This window comes from Hyperoodon ampullatus (assembly GCF_949752795.1).
Source record: "Hyperoodon ampullatus genome assembly, chromosome: 13".
NCBI classification, from domain to species: Eukaryota; Metazoa; Chordata; class Mammalia; order Artiodactyla; family Ziphiidae; genus Hyperoodon; species Hyperoodon ampullatus.
Genome location: NC_136926.1, coordinates 19,063,280 through 19,085,868, shown reverse-complemented (window position 1 = coordinate 19,085,868; position 22,589 = coordinate 19,063,280). Strand labels below are relative to the sequence as shown.

General features: G+C 46.4%; 1 protein-coding gene across 2 annotated transcripts in view; it reads right to left on the bottom strand.

Moving 5' to 3' along the window:
• Window positions 1-3,080: 3,080 nt before the first annotated feature.
• SART3 (spliceosome associated factor 3, U4/U6 recycling protein) overlaps window positions 3,081-22,589 on the bottom strand; it is a gene marked incomplete at both ends in the record, with an annotated part of 32,135 nt that continues 12,626 nt past the window's right edge. Inside the window, 15 exons of one of the 2 annotated variants that reach the window (XM_079716987.1) lie at window positions 3,081-3,243; window positions 3,921-4,111; window positions 4,938-5,090; window positions 5,617-6,077; window positions 7,750-7,918; window positions 8,511-8,587; window positions 9,509-9,621; window positions 12,214-12,323; window positions 13,282-13,340; window positions 13,459-13,536; window positions 14,226-14,333; window positions 14,823-14,961; window positions 15,658-15,813; window positions 20,404-20,528; window positions 22,039-22,144. In XM_079716987.1, coding sequence (XP_079573113.1) covers window positions 3,081-3,243; window positions 3,921-4,111; window positions 4,938-5,090; window positions 5,617-6,077; window positions 7,750-7,918; window positions 8,511-8,587; window positions 9,509-9,621; window positions 12,214-12,323; window positions 13,282-13,340; window positions 13,459-13,536; window positions 14,226-14,333; window positions 14,823-14,961; window positions 15,658-15,813; window positions 20,404-20,528; window positions 22,039-22,144 — 2,208 coding nt within the window. The remainder of the gene's footprint in view (window positions 3,244-3,920; window positions 4,112-4,937; window positions 5,091-5,616; window positions 6,078-7,749; window positions 7,919-8,510; window positions 8,588-9,508; window positions 9,622-12,213; window positions 12,324-13,281; window positions 13,341-13,458; window positions 13,537-14,225; window positions 14,334-14,822; window positions 14,962-15,657; window positions 15,814-20,403; window positions 20,529-22,038; window positions 22,145-22,589) is intronic. The other variant, XM_079716986.1, reaches the window with a different exon arrangement.

Here is a 22,589-nt window from a genome sequence, read left to right as displayed (position 1 = left end):
ACTACCTGAGAGAAGCCCGCACGGCTGAGGAGAACCCGGTCGCAGTTGTGAGAAGTGACTGAAAGCTTCCTTTCGTACAGATGTTGCCTCCCCTACCAAGAGGTTAGTGTTGTGACTAATCCTTACCGGTAGAGCAAATTTCTGAGATACGAAATGAACGTTTACAATATATCTAGTTAGATACCTCGCTTATTTCAAGAAAAGATTCTTTGAGCCATAGTTTGCAAACTCCGGTACCAGAGGCTGTTGTTTTGCCACATCGACCATTTCTCTAATTAAGAACAGGGGCATGGCTATCCTGGGTTCTTTGTATTGGATGTGTCTCAAATTTGCAGCAATTCAGACCAGATGTTTCAGTCTAAAGGTTCTTCTGGGTTTGTCACCTAACAATTAAATCCTGCTGCAAATCAATCAGGCGTTAGGACACATCCGAAGACAGACACCTAGTCAGTACCCAACAAGCATCTGTGAGGAGTCAGAGCGCCAGTTCACAGGAGTCGAGGAACACTTTTGACCGTAGCCAGGATGCATCCCTTTAATCCACTCACCTGCCCCACAGCCACTGTCCCCTCAGGGAAGCAGAGCAGATTGCCTTGGAGTGGCCTTGTGTTCCTAGCAACTTCTTAAAAGATAAAATGTTACATGTAACAAAGCCAAGTTTCCAAGTTGGCTGCTGCTGTTTAGTCTGAATGGAGCATGGAGTAATTTTCTGAAAGATTAGTAAGTGAAAAGATGTAGGAAATGGCCCCAAGTGATAGTTATTCAAACCTTGATAAAAAATATTTTTGTATTTGTATGCTGCCATAAGGTATTTCTTAAACCTTAACTCTTCTAATCGTCTTGCTCTTTATAAGCACACCAAGGAAGCCTGACAGAAGTGCTTGCTATGTACTAGAGGGAGAAATTTGCACTTTAGCTATATGAAGGGTATTATTTTAACAAATTACTAATAAAGTATTTTGTTACATAAATGCCTGAGACTTTGCTACCTTATCATACAAGAGATGTTCCCATCTATCCTAAGGGGTAGAAGGGATTCTTTCAGAGAACTTTAGCCCTATTCTTTATATTGTTCTGGGAGAAAAACAGATCCAAGATGGTAATTAATTATTTCAGCAAGACAACGAGACAGAACTGGTTGGTTATGTTGACAGGGATGTATCGCTGATCTTGCACTAAGACACGAGTAGCTGAAATGGTTTTTCATATATCTATTTACCATCAGTTCCCCCCCCCCAGGACTACATAAACCCACTCCTATGTTCCTGAAAATCTATTTCTAGAACAGTCAACACCCTGCACCTAAATCGGGTCCTGCTCAAGTCTGAAAGGTCCACCTCTGTAACAAGCCCCTGTGGACATCTGAGAGGGTGAAGTGAGGTCAGAGGATTAGCAATAGCAAGAGAACAAAACCGTTTACCACCACGTGACCTGGATTGCTAAGGAAAGGTCCATGGCCCCTTGGTCCCCGACTGACCCACATCCTCTCACCCACAGAACGGGCCTCTCTGCAGGGAAGTGGATGGCCGGCCATCCCAGAGAACACAGGTTCTTCTGACTGCTCCACAGCCGCTGCTTGATTTCAAAAACACCTAACAAACGTTCTGTGCAGAAGATAAAGATGAGGTACAGAGAACCTATCAATTAAAAAACTTACTTACTTACAAAACAACATGAAATGTTTCTAGAAATGACAAAACCACGGCCTTTAAGTCCTTAGAGATACGTTGTACAGTATTACTGGGTGAGCACTAATGATGTCTGGGATATCCCTCCAGAACCCAGGGGATACAAGAGGGGCAGGAGGTGGAGATGAAGACCGGCTACGAGCTGAGCAATGCTGAAGCTCAATGACAGGCACATGGGGCTTAGGTTTACTATTCTGTCTACTTATCTGTTTGAAATTGTCCATTAAAAATGTTAAGTTAAAAAATAGAGGAAAGCCTGAATGATGCATAAAACCTTTAGAAACAGATAAATGAGCTGATTTTCATGACATAGGAAAGAATTCCGATTTTTTTCCCCAGAGTGCCTTTTATAAAGTCAGTTTCCCTACTGAACTGCCAATGTCACTTTCAAAGCAATAAGTACTGGATAAAAGATGTGGGTAAAAAAGCTGTAAGCGCCAAACTGCTGTAAACTGAAGTTTTAAACCGAAGATATCACAGCAGAAATGGTTTAAATCAAAGTGCCAAGCGGATCTGACTTACAAAAGTTCTATTTACACACCCATTAGGTAAACCAAGGTACACCCATTTCAAAATACATATTTGAATGCACAGCTGAGTACCTTTCGACAAGAAGTTTTTAAGAGAACTTCAGTTTAATAAAGCTAAATGGGGAGAATTAAGTTTGCACTTGACAATGCTATTTAAACAAAACCAAAGGGCTGAAACTCAATATTTAGACAAAGAACACAGTTCACTAGTCACTAGGCAAAGAAAAACATCCATAGCAGATGGCGCACAGAATTCCTATACAAAACAAAATGTCACAAGTATTTTGCTTTTAGGAAACAAAACAGTGGGTTGACGTGTCATTTACAAATACGTAATATAAAACTGCACAGCCCCCGGGAACAAAAGCCCATCAGATGTGTTTTATGGGATGCCCCTTGCCCCCGCCCCTTTACTAAAATAGGCCATTCTGGTGAATTACTAACATCTGCCATTTTGTCTTTTAAAAATTAAAAGAGTGACGGGCACATGTGCTGTGCAGGGTGTAAGAGAAGTGTCTTATAAAAAGGGGACCAGAGGTGGCCAAAAATATTTGGACAAGGGGGGTCTCAAAACGGTGTGTTCGCGTTTCACTTCTGTTTCTCACTCTTTGAGACACATCTTAGGAAACTGCACCCTGCGCCCAGCCTGTGGAGTGACCGTTTTCGTCCTCTCGCCCTCAATATGAGGGAGCACTTAAAGCCTCTTTTTTCCTTGGACACCCTTTTCCCGTCCTACCTAAACCAGAGCAAGCGTGTGGTCACGGGCGCTGCACTGGGTCCTGCACAGCCAGGGCGCAGCTGGGCACCGGGCGTCTTCCCGGCCAGCATCAAGTAAGGCATCTCCCTTCTCACACAGTCCCACTCACTTTCTCAGAAGCAACTTGGCAAAGTCGGCATTGGACATCTTGGGTACCTCGGTGGCCGCCGGCGGTGGGGCAGGGCCGTTCTCAGCCTGGGCCGCAGTGGCGCTTGGGCGTTGCAGGGCGCGGGGCAGCAGAGAGAGCTGGGTCCTCCCCTTCCCCCGCCTGGAAGAGCAAACAATGCACGGACCTTCTGAGGCGACAACTGATGAAAATAAGCCAGGACGGTCTTAGATCATCCCAAGGTAAAAGGTGAAAAACAAGAAACAAGAAGGGTAATAAGACGAGCCCTGTTCTCCCTGACTTCGGCTATTAAGTAAAAATCACTTTAACCAACTTTGCCTTTTCCAAAATTTTGGCCAGGGCCATGCCTGTGTAATACTGTCACACATAGGGTGGATAAAAATGGCTGTAAACTTGCAGACCTCACCAAATAACCTCGCACCCTGCTGCCTCATCCCTGTCGGGTGAGAACAGAGCTTCTATCTGGATTACAGGTGGAGATATAGATTAGCACGGCAAGCACATGGCTGTCCGGTTTGGAACCTACACATATGGATTCACCTGCCAAAGGGGACTTTAACGTAATCACTGTCTTAATCAAAATAATAAAATAAATAAATAAATCACTGTTGTAAACCGGCGAACACGAGAGAGGGTCCCACTTCCAGACTGGCCCTCAGCGTGGACTTGCTGCAGACACCCTGCCCTGGGAACGAGCGTGAGCGCCCCAGGGACGCCAGGCCCTGACCTTCCGTCTGAACTCACTGCGCTGAGGGGAAACTCGGTCACCGTGGTGCAGGCCAGGACGAAGTCTGCACCAACGAGCACACAACACTTACGCTCCGTAGATCTGCCGTGGCACCATGGCGCCCCCCGGGGCTTTCCTTGCCTCTGGCTTCTCCGGAGCCTTCCTCTGAGGCGGGTTGCTGATAGCCACTTTGATGACGTTCTCTTTGATCGTCATGCCGTCCATCTTCAGGACGGCCTGAGACGCCTGGGATTCGTTTTCGTACTCCACATAGGCCAGGCCCTGAAAGTTTGCAAAAGCCCGGCCAGGTGAGTGCTGCAGGGCACAACCTCCTCCCTGAGGTCCACCGCCGGTTCAGGGTGGGCCCCCGACCCTTGGGTTCCCTCCCCACCACCGCCATCCTTTGTCTATAGGTCTCACAGCACTAGTCTCCCTCCCTATTTCTGCAACTGACTAACTTCAAATAGCTTTTTAAGTTCAATGCATCTTGTGCTTGCTCCAGCCAAAAAAAGAAAGGAAGGAGCGAGATGGACCAGCATAAATCTAGCAAATGGATGAGGTGTCCTGGACACAGGTGAGCCCCGATGTCCCTGTGCCTGGGGACGCCCTTATTCATATTCTTCAAATCTCGATTAACCTGGATAAATGGGGCAGGGGTTGAGAGGTCAACCAAACTCTTCTTAAACAACTACTCAAAACGTGGTCAAGGATTTCACAAGAGTTTGAGGGGAGGACGTGGTAAGGGGGAAGCCAGTGCAGGGACCTGGGGAGATGGCCAGAGGCCTAGTGAAAAGAGGGGTCCAGGCAGGAGGGAAGAGACTGTAAAGGGGGGCACCTCACCCCAAGGTCCCACAGCCTGGGAGCTGCACTGGAGCCCCTGCTAATTCGTGGTAGTTTTTCTTCAAACACCCTATTCTTTTTAGTACAATGAGCCACATACAGGTTCATCTGACTCCAAATGGAAAAAGAGCCTAGCGCACCTATCCTTCTGTTAACTTCTCGTCTGCTTCCTAGTAGACAGCTCAGAACCCACTCTAGAACCAAGTAACCTCTGAACAGAGGCTCGCCCAGACTCCGGGAGGCAACTGCCGTCTGCTCAGACGCTGACCTTGGGTTTGCCGGCCCGGTTGGTGACCAGCCGGATGTCCTTCACAGTGCCGTGGGCCTTGCAGATCTCTTCTAGTTCCTCTTTCGTGCAAGAGAATGGCAGGCCCGAGACGAACAGCTTGTGTTTCTCCAGGGCAGTGCTGTACCTGAACACCTACAGGGGAGAGGAAATCATGACCCGAGGCCCAACCCAGCTCCCCACGACGCGGGGTCAGGCCTCGTCCGCAGGCCTGGCCCAGCCAGAGCCCAGAGCCGGCTCCGGGTGCTGGGAACTGTTAACTCGCCCTGGGCAAGTCACTCAACTTCTCGGAGCTTCCACTTCCTCCTGTGTAAAATGGCAAGTGAAGCCACTTTTCCCAGAGCCTGGGTGACAACGCAATGAGGTAACATACAAAACACCTGGCACAGTCCCGTCACTCCTAACCATCCAACGGCAAGCAGCCATCACACAGTTCCTAACTGTACCGTCCTGTGTCAAGTAATGCCCATTCGAAGTGACCCAGCCCCGAGTTGAGACCTCAGTGAAACAGCTCAGAACAGAACTGACCTGGTTAACGCGGAAGTTTCCTTCTTAACAAATGTTCCACGTGTATTCTAAATATGAGCTGCTGCAGGAAAAGAGCGCTTACCCCGTCCTACCGCAACCCTACATAAAGGCGTGCTTTATTCCACAAACCTACCTTGAAGTCTGGGTTTTTGCTCTTGTCCACACAGGGGGAGACAAACATTGGCCGCCCCTCAACGGTCTGCCGATCCAGCTCCAGGGCCCGCAGGGCCATCGCCTCCTCTTTAAACTCCACGTAGCAGTAGCCCCGGAAGTCACCGCGGTTGCTGAAGATGGGGCGGACCTCGACCACAGCCCCGCAGGCCTCGAAGAGCGGCCGGAGCGTGGCGGCAGGCTCCCGCAGGCCGTAGGGCAGGTTGCTGACGAAGACGGTGACGCCGTCCTTGCTGCTGTCGTGCAGCACCTTGGGCGCATCCCTCCTTCGGGCGGCCGCCCGCTGCTCCTTCTGCTCAGAGGGAGGCTCTGCGGCTGCAGGGGCGCTGCTCCCAGAGAGGCCAGGGTCGGCTTCTGGGCCCGTCTCAGCTTCCCCAGCGGGAGGAACACTGTTCTCCACCCTCCTGCGCTTGGAAGGCTGCTCTACAGTAGGTCAGGAGAAAAGCAGTGACGATTAGTTAACTGCCCCTTCCTGTCGGTGAGCTGTGCAAGGGGAGCGGCTGGCAGGGAAAGGGCTCTCTTCCCCCTATACGCCCCGCCCTCTGCCAGGTCTCTCTTGACCTGCCCGACTCATCCCACTCCCTTCTGGGCCCCCGTTACATTCGTGTGAGAGGACGAACTCAGGTGCAAGTGATAACCTAAGTCCTCATCGGCCATGCTTAATCATATGACAGGTCAGTGGGTCTCCAAGTTGGGCTGGCAAATCCCAAGGACCCCCATCCTAGACAGCCCAGGGCAGCGAGGGGAGGATAGAGCCTGGGGACCACGTGTAAACAAGCACCTCCGGTGACACTGAAGTATGTGCTCCCCGGGCCACCCCTGGAAGGAGTACAAAGTGCTACAGTTCCTACCCATGTTCACGATTGTCGTGTCCTTCAACAGAACTTAACAACGTTCTACTCCAACCCGCTCTTCCCACTGCCTCCAGGGGGACCATACTGGAACCCAACTGGTGAGGGCCCCCTGCTTCCAGACCTTCCCCATCAGTTTCCCACTGCCTTCCCGATGGAGCCTGACCGTGGCACGCTGCATTCCAGGGCGCCCTGACTGGGTCTGCTGGCCCGCCTGCTGCCCCAGCCTCACCCACCCCAGCACCCAGCCCTCTGCCATACATCAGGGCCCAAAGCCAGACACTTGCTGCTCGGAGAAAACGCGAGGCTGTTCTGTGCCCTGTGCCTTGCTGGCCCTGGCTGGCCGCCCCTTCCCTTCTTTCTCACTTGACAGTCAGTCACTCCTCCCCCAGATGCCAAGGTGCAGCGTCACTTCCCCACGAAGTCTTTCCTGCAGGCCGCTGACCCCCTAGTGCTTTCCCTGGCCTCCACCATGACTCACACCTACATCTCCCCGAGTCCCTATTACACGTCACTGCGGTCACAGGTCCCGTTTGCCTTCCCCTGCTAAACCAGAAGCCCTAAAGCGCAGTGAGCTACCCACGGTCATTTCTGAAGGCCCCAAAAAGACTCGGGGAGAAATTCTTGGTCAACTGAACAATGACTCCATTACTATTTCCCTCTGGTTGACAACTCTGAACTAGAAAAATGTTTAGTGTCCTTTAGTGTCTAGAGACAATTCTTTACCTTGACTGATTTTGCTGAAACAAATCTGACCCACACCCACACCTGCCCACGCCTGAAATGGCAGGGGTGACAGAAACACTGGCTGGAAAATTCTACCTGTCAAAACCATCAGGTGGGGACAAGTAAGGCTGGTGTCACTGCAGGGCCCGGCTGCAGCAGCGGTGCGGGGCGCCAGGGCCTGAGGATAAGGCAGTGTCCATGCTCGGGGAGTGATGGGACAGGGTGGGGTGTGGGAGCCCACGGAGGGAGAGGAGGCACCACTCAGGAAGGGGGCGGTGGTGTCAGCAACAGGGTAGGGAACGAAGCCCAGGGGGTATGGGCAGGGGTGTGTCTACATGGCGTGGCACCTGGCACAGGGCCTTGGAGTCAAGCCGGGGAAGACGGCACCCACGTAGAGGGCAGGCAGGGACAGGGAGGGTGGTGGGCACCTCGCAAGCAACTTATTCTCAAATGCAAGAAAGTTCTCCGTGCTGCTTTGTGCCCTGTCTGGAGCTCCGGGAAGTCCTACCAGGCCTTACCTTCCTCATCATCGCCCCACTCTTTCTCATCATCCTCATCAGCTTTGCTCTTGTCCGAGCCTCTGGTCTTCTTCTTCTTTTTCAACGCTTTCTTCTCTGCCCGGGCCCTCTTCCGTTGTTCAACCTTTTCTTCCTCTTGCTGGGCAAGGGCTGCTTCCTTCTCCGCAGCCTGGAAAATCGGGATATGAAGCATCACTGGATGCGGCGATTACATGAAGTCTGCTGACTCGTGATGGAAGAGGTGGGGGCACAGGGAGGATGGCCACCACCCGGGGGAAGGGAGGAGACCAGGAAGAGGAGGAGGGCTGCTCCCCAATCTCCCCAGCCGAGCCCCAGCCTCTTCAGGCTTCTTGGGAGCCGCATCTCAAGTCTACGGTATGTCTCACAAGATCCCCATGATGACTCACCAAAAGAAAGAAAAAAAATCTATGAAACTGAGGCCCTGATTTATTTGGGGGTGTTCAGGCTCCAATCGCTAGGCTAAGTATGTCAGGCTCCTCTTTTAGCTTCTTCATCTATTCCAATAACCTTTAGGGCCAAAATTTCTGTTTTGGATTTGTATCTATCGTTGGGGCTAAAGTTTTAAGCCGATCTAAAAAGATGACAGGCTTAAACGTTGATTCAAACATTTCATAGTTAATACTCTGAGTAAAAGACATTTCTCAGGACGACCCCAAAGGTTCTGACAAGGAACATTCATTCCAAACACAGTCAAAATAGTTTTCAGAGGTTCAAAGACTTGAAATAAAGAGCATCGTTACCTTAATTCTCTGCTCATTAACGCGAGCCAGTCGAGTTTCGGTTTTCTGAACGGCTATATCCCAATCTTCTAAAGTACCTTGAGAGGAAGAGAAGCAAACTTTCCCTTCTTCAGATTTTGAAGGATGTAATAATATAAAATTTTCTTACTGTCCCGCACCTCCAGAAGAAAGCTCTTCCTTCAAACAGTAACAACTGGAGAATCGGCTCCCCATTTTAAGAAGATTTCATTTCTATAGGTTTCAAGTTTCAGAATTCAAATAGTCCTTCCAGGTGTGTTTAGAACATCCGTTCTCTTTTAGAAAAGAGACTTGAAAACCAGAATAGGTTCTATTATGGGCTCTCTGTAGCAAAGATTATGAAAACATTCTAATGCAAAAGGTACAAAACATCTGTACTAAGACCGAAAGACTTTAAGAGCCCCTGAAATGATAAATGCTGGGGTGTTTTTCTTACTGTTGTTGCTGTTTGTATGTCTATCTCCAGTTCTGAGGGGTTCATACCCCAAAATCCAGACTAACGCCCATGGAAACTGAACACTGAGGCTCTGAAATTCACAAGGGAGGCACACGTGACAAGGGAGCGCGTTTTGCCATTTGCCTCTCGGCGCTGTGCTGGAGCACAGCCTCTCCTGATTCCCAGGGAACCCTTGGCAACGCCTGCAGATGGTTCTGGTGGTCAGGACTGGGGGCAGGAAAAGTGCTACTGGTACCTAGTGGGTAGAGGGAGGCCAGGGATGCCACACACAACAGCCCCCACCAAAGAGAGTCTTGAGAGGCCTGCGCTAGATAGAGCATCGTCACGGGCCCCCTGGCACGTGGAGTCTGAGGAGGGCTGCAGGACTCCCCCCTCACTGGCGAGCACCGCGTGACGGTCGCATCAGAGAGGCCCCTTGAGGGGCTGAAGCCGTAAACACAGTCTGTCCTTAAGCCTACAGACCCGAGACCAAATGGCAAAAGGGACAGACCCCAAGCCAGAGGCAGCACGCCGAGGTCCCCACCTTCTGTCCTCTCCATGGTGAGCAACACCTCACAGACGTGCTCTGGGTAGTCGCTGGTGCACTGGACGGCCCGGTGCAGAGCCTTCCTGCAGTGCTGAGTGTCACCGTGGGCCCTAAGGCGGAAAACACGCAGTTGGGGCTACCAGCACACAAAGCGGAAGGCGCACAGGGAGGGCTGTCTTCACACAGCTGACATCACGGCATCAAAGCCCACCGCTTCTGAAATGCCACGCTCTTTGTGCTACTGATAGTTTTAATGCTTTTCTCCTTTTCCCAGAGAGCCCCTCTAGTCAAAAATGAAGGCTTTCTTCTAAGCCACTCTTTCCCTTAGCAAGTCAGTGCTAGTGGAAAACGCACCTGGGGACAGTGGTCCTCAGCCAGGCGTTCTGCCTTTACTGCATTCACATGTGCAACGCATGGGGGGATCCAAGAGCTGTGGGTGACTTGATAAAGTCCCTAGAGAAATTCTAGGACACGGTCCCACTCGAGGGGAGAGTCACTGACACAGGGGACTGTCAGATTTCATGCCTAGAGTCAGATCTTCCTACACTGACATGGAAATATATACTGCTCATCAGGACAGTATATCTAAAAAAGCAACTTTCTGTTCATCCCAGCAGTTATGAGATGCTATGTTCTCATTTCTGTTTTAAAATTTTTTATAAATATACATAAACATTGTAAATACATATTAGGACACTCAGAAAAAATTTAGAGCAGCAGTTCAGACCCCTGAGGGTCTCTAAGACCCTTTCAGGAGGTCTGCAAAGTCAAAACTACTTTCATAATAATACCGAAACATTTATTGGACTTGTTCCACTGTGCTGACATTTGCACTGAGAGTGCAAAAGCTACAGTGGCTCTTAGCACAAATCAAGACAGTGCACACCTTGTTAATATTCTGTGTGACAAATGGGATGCACACATCAAAGCACCTCTTTATACTGAAGTACAATGGTTGTAGCAAAGATAATGGGTTACTGTTTGAGTTGCAAGCTGGACTAGTTACTTTTTTTCATGGAACATCATTTTCACTTGAGAGCCCAACAGCCGAGTGACAAAAACTATGGTGATTCAGACCTGGGTATTTGCTAGACATTTTCAAAAATTAATGAAGTGAGGCTATAACTTCAAGGAAAACCACTTAAGAGTTTTTGTTGACGGTGATAAGACTGGAGCTTTCAAGTGAAAATTAGAGCTTTGGAAAATTTGTATCTGTCACCATGAGTCTGACAGCTTCCTACTTGTAAGGCTTTTCTACAAAGATCAGTGCAGATATAACAAATGGGATAATGAAACGCATCAATATTTGGAAGAGCTGCAGGACTTAATGAGTCAGCATTTTCCACACACACAACGCATGTCACGGAATCATGTGTGGATAAAAGGTCTGCTCAGTGCAAAACAGACCAATGGATATTAATGCAACAGAGTGAAAAGTTCATTGATATGGCTTCAGATTCCGGAATGCAAATGACTATGACTTGTTAAATTTTGCTGTAGTGTAAAAGAATATCTGCAATTATCTGAAAAATACCCCCTTCTCTTTCCTAACCTCTTATTTGTGTGAGGCCAAATTTCCTTCATATTCTTCAATGAAAACGTCACAACAGAGGGGACGCAGAAGCAGACGTGAGAATCAAGCTGTCTGCTACTAAGCCAGACTAAAGATATTTACAAAAGTATAAAACCAGCCCACATTCTCACTGCATTATTTTGGAGTTTGGAAAGCAGTCCTTTCTCATAAAAATGTTAAATGTAATGAATTTATTGTGAATTTTAAATGAATAAAAATATTTTTTAATTTCTCAGTTTTATTTTCTAACATGGTAAACATTAATAAATATACCTCACATAAACAAAAGCTTTTGAGGGGGTCCTCAAATTTTAAGAGTGTAAAGGGGGTCCTGAGACCAAAACATTTGAGAACCGCTGATCTAGAGGAATATTCAAGAAGTTTTAACAGTGATCTTCTCTGGGGAAGGATTTTAAGACTTTCACTTTCTATCTCACATTTTTTTAAATGTTCAATTTTAACTTGAGCACATACTATTTTTTAAATCAGGGGTAAAAAAAACAAAATGTTCAGAACAGAAAAAAGATGTATTTATAGACATGCAATGTCCAAGATATACTGAATTTAAAAGCTGGTCATATTCTTTATACCTTCTCCATGTTATAAACATTATTTAAAATAATTTTAGAGGTTTAGAAAGTGTATACTATAACTGCATCATCATTTCTTAAAAATTTAAGCATAGGAAAGTCTCAAAGAACATACCCAAACCATTAACTAACGGTGGTTGTGTGTGGGCCTGTCCCTGCAAAAAAACTTGGGTTTTTTCCTCTCTGCTTTTTAGTATTTCCTACTTTTATAGACAAAGCAAATACAAAAAATAAACAGCTCCCCCAAAAGTCAAATAAAACATTCATGTCCAAAAATCAAAACCAAAATAAATTGAAAGTAATGAATTATACTCCAATAAAGATGTTAAAAAAAAAAAAAAGTAATGCATGGCTCTAAGAGCCCAGGCACAGAATATTATCTTTGGTTCTCTATAACCCTGCCCCATAAACCCCCGCCACCGAGGAGAGACAGGACGGTAAAGAGAAGCAGTGTACTGCACGGAGCAGGCCCAGGCTGCAGAGGCAGGGGGCATGCGGGTCACACCTGACAAGCACCACCCCCAACCCCGGCCAGTTACCTTTCCAGGTTGTAATACTCAAGCCACATGTTGGCATACTTGGCGTTCCCTTTGGTCATGATGCTATCCCAGAGCTCCCGGGCTTTCTGCATGTTATTGCACAGTCGAGCCTGTACGCATTAGCAGACTGAGTTAGGAGAGGACTCAGACCTTATGATGGTGACACTCATTACAAAACACACTTCAGATGCACATGGCTAAAAACCTCCCACCCCAAAACTCACCCCAAAACTATCAACGTTACTTAACTCCCTGGACATTCCCGGGCCACCCCCCATGATGACAGCCCGGCCCAAGCATGTCAGCCTTTTTGCAGTGACAAGCCTCAGGCTGTCTGCCCATGTTCACCTCGAGAACCACACTTGGGAGCCCACAGGCACTCACGACAGTACTGGCCAGGTGTTTTTAATTAACTGTAAGTGTTTTATTTGAAGGACAAGGCAGTGAAAGAAAGATGGATCGAGGAGCAGATGCCGGCTCTTAACTTCTGAGCCGCAGTTGCTGCATCGTTAACGTGGTCTCAACACAACCATCCCATCCACCAACTACCAGATACCTGACTCTCCCCTAGAGGACAAACCGTTAGAATTTTACAATCCTACGAGCTGATTAAGGGCAGGGTTCACGTCTTACTCACCTTGGGGTCCTTGGTTCAGCAATAACATTCAACTCATTATATCCTCTGATTATTTGTGAAATTGTCTGTCTTCCACACTAGATTAAAGCCTTACTAGCACAGGGACAGGGTTTATCTCGTCCCCCGGCACACAGGGAAAGGCCTGGCAAACGGCTCATGCTGGGAACGTGCTCATCAATGGGGCACAGCGCGGGAAGGGAAGAAGTAACACACAAGTGAGTGCCTGGCATTCAAACAGCTGCTGCGCAACTTCGAGCTGGGAGCTAGGATTCTCCCTAAGATAGAAACGAATGTGTGTCGAGCAAGGAAATAAACATGAATCCCTACAGGGCCTAGACCATCACCTGGGATCCCGACTCAGCTTCGGTCACACTATCGGACAAAGGTCCCTCAAAGGGGGATGAAATGGACAATGTGTCAAAAACATTTACCTCAATGCGAGCCCAGTTCTGCATGATCAGGCAGCTTGGATCTCCACTCTCACTGAAACCTTGAAGAACAGAAGTAGACGAAATCAGAAAGTAATTGAGAGGCAAATCGCCTCTGACTAAAAAGGTACACGGAGCATAACAGGCAGCACGAGCGGCCAAGGCGGGAGGCCCACTTACGCTCCTCCACCTCCTGCTTCAGGTACTCCAAGGCGCGGGCGAATGCAGACCGCAGCTCCTCCAGCTCTTTACTGGAGTCTGTGAGAAAGTGCAGAGAGGTTCGGCTCGAGGAAGCCACATGCCACGTCTTGTTTGTTCTTTTCAATCCTATACTGAAGCTCCCTGGCATCATGCTGGGGACATGGAAATAAAACTGCCAGTCCCTGCCCTCATCACACAGTGGGGGGAGGCAGATACAGGAAGACAGCACATCACAGACAGTACGAGGACAAAGGTGACAAGGGCGCCATGTGCCGGACCACAGCAGAGGGGGTCTCCCCGAGCCGGCAGAATGGCTAAAAGCCCCCTGCATGAGGAAGCAAGCACCAATTAGGGGTGGGGGCGTGTGGTTCTGGTCGCTCTTTTTTTTTTTTTCTTTTTTGAAGGAGGAGAGAGGAAGGCAGGGGATCCCATGGAGGTTCAATGATTTAAAAGGAACACAGCAGTCCCACGTAAAGAACTATTTAGGATACACAGAAGGGAGAGAAGGGAGAAATGAGACTAAAGAAGTTGGCAGGAGCCAGTGTAAACCGTAAGGACCATTACTCTCTCCCTTTACAATAAACGGCATGATTCGTTACAAACTGAAATAGCTAAAATTTCTGAGAAAAAAAAAGTTACCCATATCACCTGCCCCACCATGAGATATTTGGGCAACTGGGACATCCTACCAAAACACATGTTAAGGAAAAACTCAGTTCTGATAGGAAACACATAAACTTCAATACCTTGTTTGAAATCGACCCTTCTCCTCAGGTAATCAAGGTACGCCTGCCAAATCTCCACATAATCAGTGGCCTGAATGAAGCCAGCACTCAGAGCTTTCTCGAAGGTCACTGGGGTCGAAGAAAAAGCCAGGATTTGTTGCCAATTCAAAAAGAAGTTATCAAGATGATTATAAAAACTGCTACTGACTATAAAATTCCATATGGCTTAAATAGTAATAGTAATAATGGGATGCAACAAAGTGAAATGAGCTAAAGAGAAATGTTCAAAAGAAAGGCTACTACAGTGGTGTACGAACTGTGTTCTAGAAAGGGCACATCCCACAAGGTGCCCTGCATTAAAGTGCTCCAGGTCAAGTAAGTTGGAGAAAAGACCATGACTCCCTGGAAAATCACAATGAATATTAGGACGTTAAAAAGTTCTAATAAGTCAAAAAATACAACTACTTCATACCTCCCATTTAGAGCCCTTCTTGTCACTAATACCCAATATCCCAAAGTAACTGCTTGGGGAACGCTGATTTAATGACTTTTGTCACAGCTCAATGTTTCTGACTCGGGACAAAAAGCTTAGAAGTCTTCCCACAAAAACATCCGCACCCGAAATCACTCGATGATCAACTCCATGTCTTTCCATGGCCAAGAGGTACCGACTCCACAGGGCAACTGTCCATGGGCAGTTTCTAACAGCGCGACTGTGTACAGATAAAACCAAATCCTTTACTTTCAGCTGCCGATCCTATGATAAAGAATGCCAGGGTCAGAAGAGAAAATTTTATTGTTAAGACTTCACCATCCATGAGACATTCCCAGCACAACCGACAAAAGACATTTCCTTAATATGACTGGTTTCTTCAACAGAAAAATCACAAGGGGTTTTGCGGGAAAAGAAGAGAGAGGTGGAGAGGGGAACCTACAGATCAAAGAGCTTTAAGAGACATCAGCCAATCCTGATGTATGGATCTCGTTTAGATCCCGATTCAAATCTGTTATACATACACACTGAAATATTTACCATCAAAATGTGATTTCTGGATTTGCTTCAGAATAACATGGAAGGGAAGAAAATAGGTAAGGAACCTCATAAGATTATAGATGAAACTAGACTAGTGCCATTAGTTAAGTGTTGAAGCTGGGTGATGGTTAACTGCAGTTTCATTTTACTAATCTGTCTACATTTATGTATTTATGTTTTTCCATGATAAGAAATTAAAAGAAAAATTAATCTGTTATAAAGTCCTCAATAGTAAGGCTATGCAAAATTTTTTTTACAGTTATCAGTTTAAAGTAACTTAAAACACCAGGAGACTTCCTTAGTGAGTCAAGCAGAGAGGAGCAGCATGCAGCTAACTACTGGCACTCTTTCTGATTTTCTTTAAATGGAACCTAAATTGGTAAAAAATAAAGTGAGATTAGAACAGGTAGGTTATCTTACTAGGTACTGACTGTAACGGATCCATAAGTCTGGGACAAGGCAGTTCTCGACCAGAGCGCGCTCAAAGACCAACTGAATGCGGGCGGGGTCTCCAATTTTCATCTCAAAATCGATGTATGCTTGATATTCAGCCAGCCTGGGTGCTTCGGCTTGCAACTGGGGCAAAGGAGAATGGCAATGAAATTGGAATGAACTATGTGACACTGTCAGAAAGCACACACAACTCCGTAGTAAATTTGGGTGAGAACGGCTACAACAAGATAAGAATCACCAATCCCCACTCTCAGAACCTCTGCATATCAGGTCTATAAATTGATGAGCAGAAAGTGAATCCAAAGTGCCTCTTCATGGCAACAGTTAGTTACAAAGGCTCCGTAAACGCTTTTTAAACTCCATCCCTAGACCACAGGGAATTTAAATCTCCCATCAATCAGGAACTGAATGAAAGAGAAACACCTTTGCCAATGACCACTGCTAACCATCCTTTCAAAACAGATATCACTTTCGTGGCCTACTGAGTGGGGTGAATGCAACCATACCAGAGTTACTTGCTGCCCTGTGCTATTTCAGGTTCGTCACTCCAAATACCAGCTCCTGCCAGAGTACAGGTACATGCAGGAGATGGAGGAGGCTATGCTCAATGTTTACTGATCCAAAGGCATACAGTTAAAATTCTTTTTAAACAAAATCCTCTTATTCAACTTGTTTTCTCCTCAGCCACACTCTGCTGACGGTCAAAACGAAATTCAACTGCCTGAGGATTTCATGAATGAAGCTTTGTGAAATGCAACTAAATACCAATCATTTACAGGTGAAAAAGGGAGCGGGAGCACATGCAGACCAGAGAGAGAGCACGCATGCTCTGAACTTAGAAAGATGATATTGGACAGACTCAGTTTCTACTAATAATGACAAAATCAGTTACCCAGACACACTGTGCCACTGAAAATACTAGATTAAATATTTTTAAAAAGCTTCTTGCAAATCAACAACAAACTGGCCAAGAAACAAGAAATACTGCAAACAAAATCTAAGTGAAGGTGGTTAAGCTAAGGGAAGGTTAAGCTTTTGCCAATTTAAGAGATAATATTAAGAATTTGATCTTGGGACTTCCCTGGTGGCGCAGTGGTTAAGAATCCGCCTGCCAATACAGGGGACGCGGGTTCGAGCCCTGGTCCGGGAAGATCCCACATGCCGTGGAGCAGCTAATCCCATGCACCACAACTACTGAGCCTGTGCTCTAGAGCCCGCAAGCCACAACTACTGAAGCCTGCACACCTAGAGCCCATGCTCCGCAACAAGAGAAGCCACCGCAATGAGAAGCTCATGCACTGCAAGGAGGAGTAGGCCCCGCTCGGCACAACTAGAGAAAGGCCACGCGCAGCAACAAAGACCCAACACAGCCAAAAATTAAATAAATAAATAAATAAATTTAAAGAATTTGATCTTTACAACAATCCTAGGAAGCAGCTATCATTTCTATACCCATCTTACATTCAAGGCAACTGAGCCACAAGGAGGCTAAGTACTATCCCAGAGCTAAAATTCAAACTTGAGGCAGCCCATCTCTCAGAGCCTGGGTTCTCACTCACCAGGCCATGAAAGATACCAAAAACAGAGCCCAGAAGCCCAACAAACCTCAAGCAGGATAAATACAAAAAAAATCCACATCTGGACCTACTGCAATGAAATTGCCAGACATCAAACCAAACCAATGAAATCTTAAAATTGGCCAGAGAACAAACAAAGATTTCCTTCCAAGAAGCAAGAGTCAGACAGCTGACTTAGCAGCACAACGGAAGCCGGAAGACAAAAAGATATATTTAACTGCCGAGAGAAGAGAACTGTCAGCCTAGAATTCTATATCCTGAGAAATTAACTCTCAAGGAGACCAAAGTAAGGACCTTTTAAAACAAACAAAAACTGAGAAAATCTGTTACAAGCAAATATCCAGTGCAGGAGATGCTAAAGGGCAGACTTTAAGCAAAAGAAAAGTGATTCCAGGTGAAAGATCTATGACGTGAGAAGAAAGAACAAAGAAAATGGGAAATGCATGCAGTAAATGTAAACAAACTGGAACTGCAAAATGCAGCATTAGTAACGATGCCTTGTGGGTCAACTAAAAGACAAGAAATACAAGAAAACAAAGCGTAAGTCTGAGGAGTGGTAAATGAAGTTAAAAGTACTCTAAGAACAAGAAAGGGGAATAAATGCCATCTACAAATAATATTGTGTGTGTATTGTCAACACATAAAATCTCCCCAAATCTATAAATTATTAATAATAAGGATTGAGCAAGTTTGACTAAAAAATTAATACTAAAAAAATTTCATTTTATATACCAGGAACAAACAACTAGAAAAGAAAATCTTTAAAAAGATACCATTTATAATAGCATCAAAAAACACTTAGAAATACATCTAAAAATGTGTTCAAGACACTGGATTAAATTTTTTTTTTTTTTTTTTTTTTTTTTGGCGGTACACGGGCCTCTCACTGTTGTGGCCTCTCCCGTTGTGGAGCACAGGCTCCGGACGCGCAGGCCCAGCGGCCATGGCTCACGGGCCCAGCCGCTCCGCGGCATGTGGGATCCTCCCGGACCGGGTCACGAACCCGTGTCCCCTGCATCGGCAGGCGGACTCCCAACCACTGCGCCACCAGGGAAGCCCAAGACACTGGATAAATTTATAAAACTTTATAGACAAGACTTAAATAGCAGAGGTCTATACCATGTTCACAGATTGGAAGATTCAATATTTAAAAGATATAAATTCTTCCCCAAATTGATCTACAGATTCAATGCAATTCCAATCAAAAATTCAAGGGAATTCCCTGGCAGTCCAGTGGTCAGAACTCCATGCTCTCACTGCCAAGGGCCCGGGTTCGATCCCTGGTCAGGGAACTAAGATCCTGCATGTGGTGCAGTGTAGAGGAAAAAAAAAAAAAAAATCAAGGTTTTTTTTGTTTGTTTTTTTAGTAGAACTTGAAAAGCTGATTCTCTATTTAATGGAAGTACTAAGAGCTAAAGAACGCCAGGACCCTCTTGAAGGAGAACAACACGGATGGGACTCATGCTACCAAAGATCGAAACAATTATAAAACTATCATCATTATGACAGTGTAATATAAACCAGTGGGGCAGGACAGAGAGCCCAGAAATAGACCCACACAGAAATGGAAAGCTGATCCATGACAGACGTGGGGCAGCGTGTGAGTGAGGGTGGATGGAGTTATCAAAGTCAGCACTGGAACAACTGTCTCTCCATATGGAAAAACGAAACTGGACCCTGCCTCAGACCATACCCGAAGATCCATTCCAGAAGGAAACCTAAAGATGAGTGACAAAACTATAAACTTTCAGAAGAAAAACAGAACTAAGTATATTAGTGACCTCGGAGTATGGAGAGATTTATTAAGCACAAACCCTAAGGGAAAGAATGACAAATCCAATTAGATTAAAATTAAGAATTGGTCTTCAAAAGATGCCACTAAAGGGCCTCCCTGGTGGCGCAGTGGTTGAGAATCCGCCTGCCGATGCAGGGGATACGGGTTCGTGCCCCGGTCTGGGAGGATCCCATATGCCGCGGAGCGGCTGGGCCCGTGAGCCATGGCTGCTGAGCCTGCGCGTCCGGAGCCTGTGCTCCGCAACGGGAGAGGCCACAACAGTGAGAGGCCCGCATACCACAAAAAAAAAAAAGATGCCACTAAAAAAAAAAAAAAAAAAAAAAGGAAAAGACAAGCCCCAAACTTGGGAGGAAAAAACTGTAATACATACAACCAAAAGTATGGATTAAGACCCAGGACTCCTATACATCAATTAGAAAAAAGATGAACCAAAAGAAAAATGAGCCAAAGACTTTAACAGGCACTTCAAAAAAAAATTTTTTTAAGGAAATCTGAATGGCCAATAGGTGTGAAAAGATGCTCAACGTCATTAGTTATGAGGGAAGTGCAAATTAAAACTATAATTTCAGATCCATCAGATTGCCCAACATTTAAGTATGTCAATACCCCAGGTTGGCAGAGCAATAAGAACTCTCAGACACTGCAGGCGGGAGTAGCAGCTGATAGCCTGGAAAACAGTTCAGCATCACCCCAGGACCCAGCAATTCCATTCTGACGTAATGGAATGAAACTCTTTTTCATGGGTACCAAGAGATACGTCCAAGAACGGTCAGAGCAGCACTACTCCTCCTAGCAAAACACTGGAAACAACCCAACCACCTAAGAACACGGATAAAAAAATTGTTTATACACAGACAACTTTACAGCAGTGAAAACAAATGGACTGTAACTATACTTATCAATATGAGTAAAACCCAAAAAACATGTAGAAAGAAAATATACAGCATGATTCCCTCATATAAAAGTTCAAAAACAAGCAAAATTAAACCATATATTAATTAAGGATATGTTCATAGGTTGTAAAACTATAAAGAAAAGCAAGGGAATGATTATCACAAAAGTCAGGAAAGTGATTACCTCTCGGGAGAGGGAAGAGGAGGCAATCGGAGAGGGGCACATAGGAGACTTCTAAGGTACTGGCAATGCTCTATTTCTTAACCTGGGTGGTGGGTACATGGATGTTCACTTTATTATCAGGATGTAAACTGAATGTACACATTTATACACTCTATAGTATATTTCACAATAAAACAAATGTTAAAAGATACTGTTTTACTTGCAACTATCAATTAGGGAAAAGTCTGTAGAGAGACATTTACTGTAAAAGAGACCAACACTTACCAGTGCTTCTTCATAGGGTTTATATTTCTCCAACTGCTGTAGTGCTTTGTTATAGTTCTGAATTACTGACTCTGGTATGGGGTCTTCTGACCATTCTTCATACTCTGCAAACGTTGCCTCCATATCTATTGAGAGATGGATTCAGCCCCATGGGTCTTGCCATTGGGTTTTATCAACTCAAATGGAGTAAACCCTGAGACTCAGGTGCCACTGGCCCCTCCCACATCTGTGGCCACAGGGTTCTTACTGATGGAATCCTGAGCTCTTCTGCTGAGCCCTGACTTGGTCTCAGACTCTGTCTCAAAGCACCATCCTGGGCAGCCCTACCACCTAGTTAATCAATCAGAGTAAACGAAATAGCAACGCTCTAACCACACTTACCTACTGCTCCCTATGTTCTAACACTTCACATCCATTACCTCATTCGATCCCCACCACTCTACGAGGGAGGTTCTACCACGATTCCCACTTTGCAGTTCAGGAAACATAAGCAGAGGGTTACATCAACTGGCCACAGTTAACAGGAGAACAAGCCTTTGAACCCAGGCAGTCTGGCTCAAGTTCATGCTCTGCTCACCATGCTGTACTGCCTCACACTGGTATGTGAGATGAAACATAGAAGCCAGCTCAGCTCTAGCCTTTTCTGCTTGTCACCCAAGGATTCGACTGGAGAGCCACTTCATAATTTGTCAAATCCAATCCAAATAAACCAGGAAGTAAAAAGAAATAACACTTGGGCTCAAGTAAAGTTGGCCAGAGGGGGCTTCCCTGGTGGCGCAGTGGTTGAGAGTCCGCCTGCCGATGCAGGGGACATGGGTTCATGCCCCAGTCCGGGAAGATCCCACATGCCGCGGAGTGGCTGGGCCTGTGAGCCATGGCCGCTGAGCCTGCGGGTCCGGAGCCTGTGCTCCGCAACGGGAGAGGCCACAACAGTGAGAGGCCCACGTACCGCAAAAAAAAAAAAAAAAAAAAAAGTTGGCCAGAGGTTCTGAGTGTGTGCAACGCATAACCACACCTGGGGAACAAACAAGATGGCAGCACCCAATTCTTCCCATGCTCGGAAGTCCTCCCAGCACTGCTCATGTTCAAGCTCAAAGGCTTGGCTTGCCAAAATATGTTCACACAAAAGGAGACTCCTTCCCAAGCCCCAAGAAATTCAGATAGGAACACTTCCAATCGACTGCGCTCCTGGACCACCAGCTCACCTCCACAGGAGGAGGATATTAGCCCACGTACAAGCCCCATGCTGTTATGGAGGTTACTTCTGAAGAGAAAATGCTCATAAAGGAGCTCTTACTCAATAAAGTTCCCCCAGAAAACACAGGGGGTCAGTTTCCCTATTCCTTTCAGAGACTCCCTCTCTGCCTCCCTGACAATGTCTTAACATAGGAAACTAGGGGTCAGGAAGTCTGCTTCTAGTCCTGCCCCTCCTGACCCTCATAACCCACTTGAGCATGAACAATTCAAGATATGTTTTTCCCCAGGGCCTTGTCCACAGTGATACTGTCCAATGAGAATATGAACACCAGCCACGTTCGCCTCACAAGATGCTGGGAAAGGCCTAATCACGTGACATGCTCCAAAGCATTCTAAGAATGACGAAGGACTGGCTGTGGATGGGTCACTTTCTCTTACCGTAGAGTGGGATCGCCAACTGTCGCCGGAAGAGACTGTGGACTTTCTCCAGCTGTGAATCAAAGGTTTGTTCCCGGTCAAAAGGGGAAAGGAAGCCAGCTATGGGCTAAAGAAGCAAATTCGTAGTAAATGACAAACTCTGGTTCTTCCTACTTCAAAAAATATTTCAGCACATCTTTAGTTCACACTAAAAAAACTCATAGGACCTCTCATACACGAGGTATTGTGCCAAATGCTGCACGAGGCTCAAAAGTGAATGTTTTCCCTAGCAAGTGTTTATGAGGGGAGAGCAAGAAGGAATCTAAGAAATGTACCCAAATGACTACAACAAGATACAGCATAAGCATCACAAAAGCGAAGCCTCACAAGTATCAAAGGATGGCGGCTTGCTTCAAGCTGGTTTTCAGGGCTGAGTTTGTGAGTTTGTTATGAAGGGAGGGAATCAAGGAAAGGCTCCTGGAGGAGCTGGCACCGGGGATGCTCCTACAGGCTCTCCGGAGCTGGCAAGAGAGGAAAACAGACTCCCAGATGAAGGGAGGGCAATAGTACAA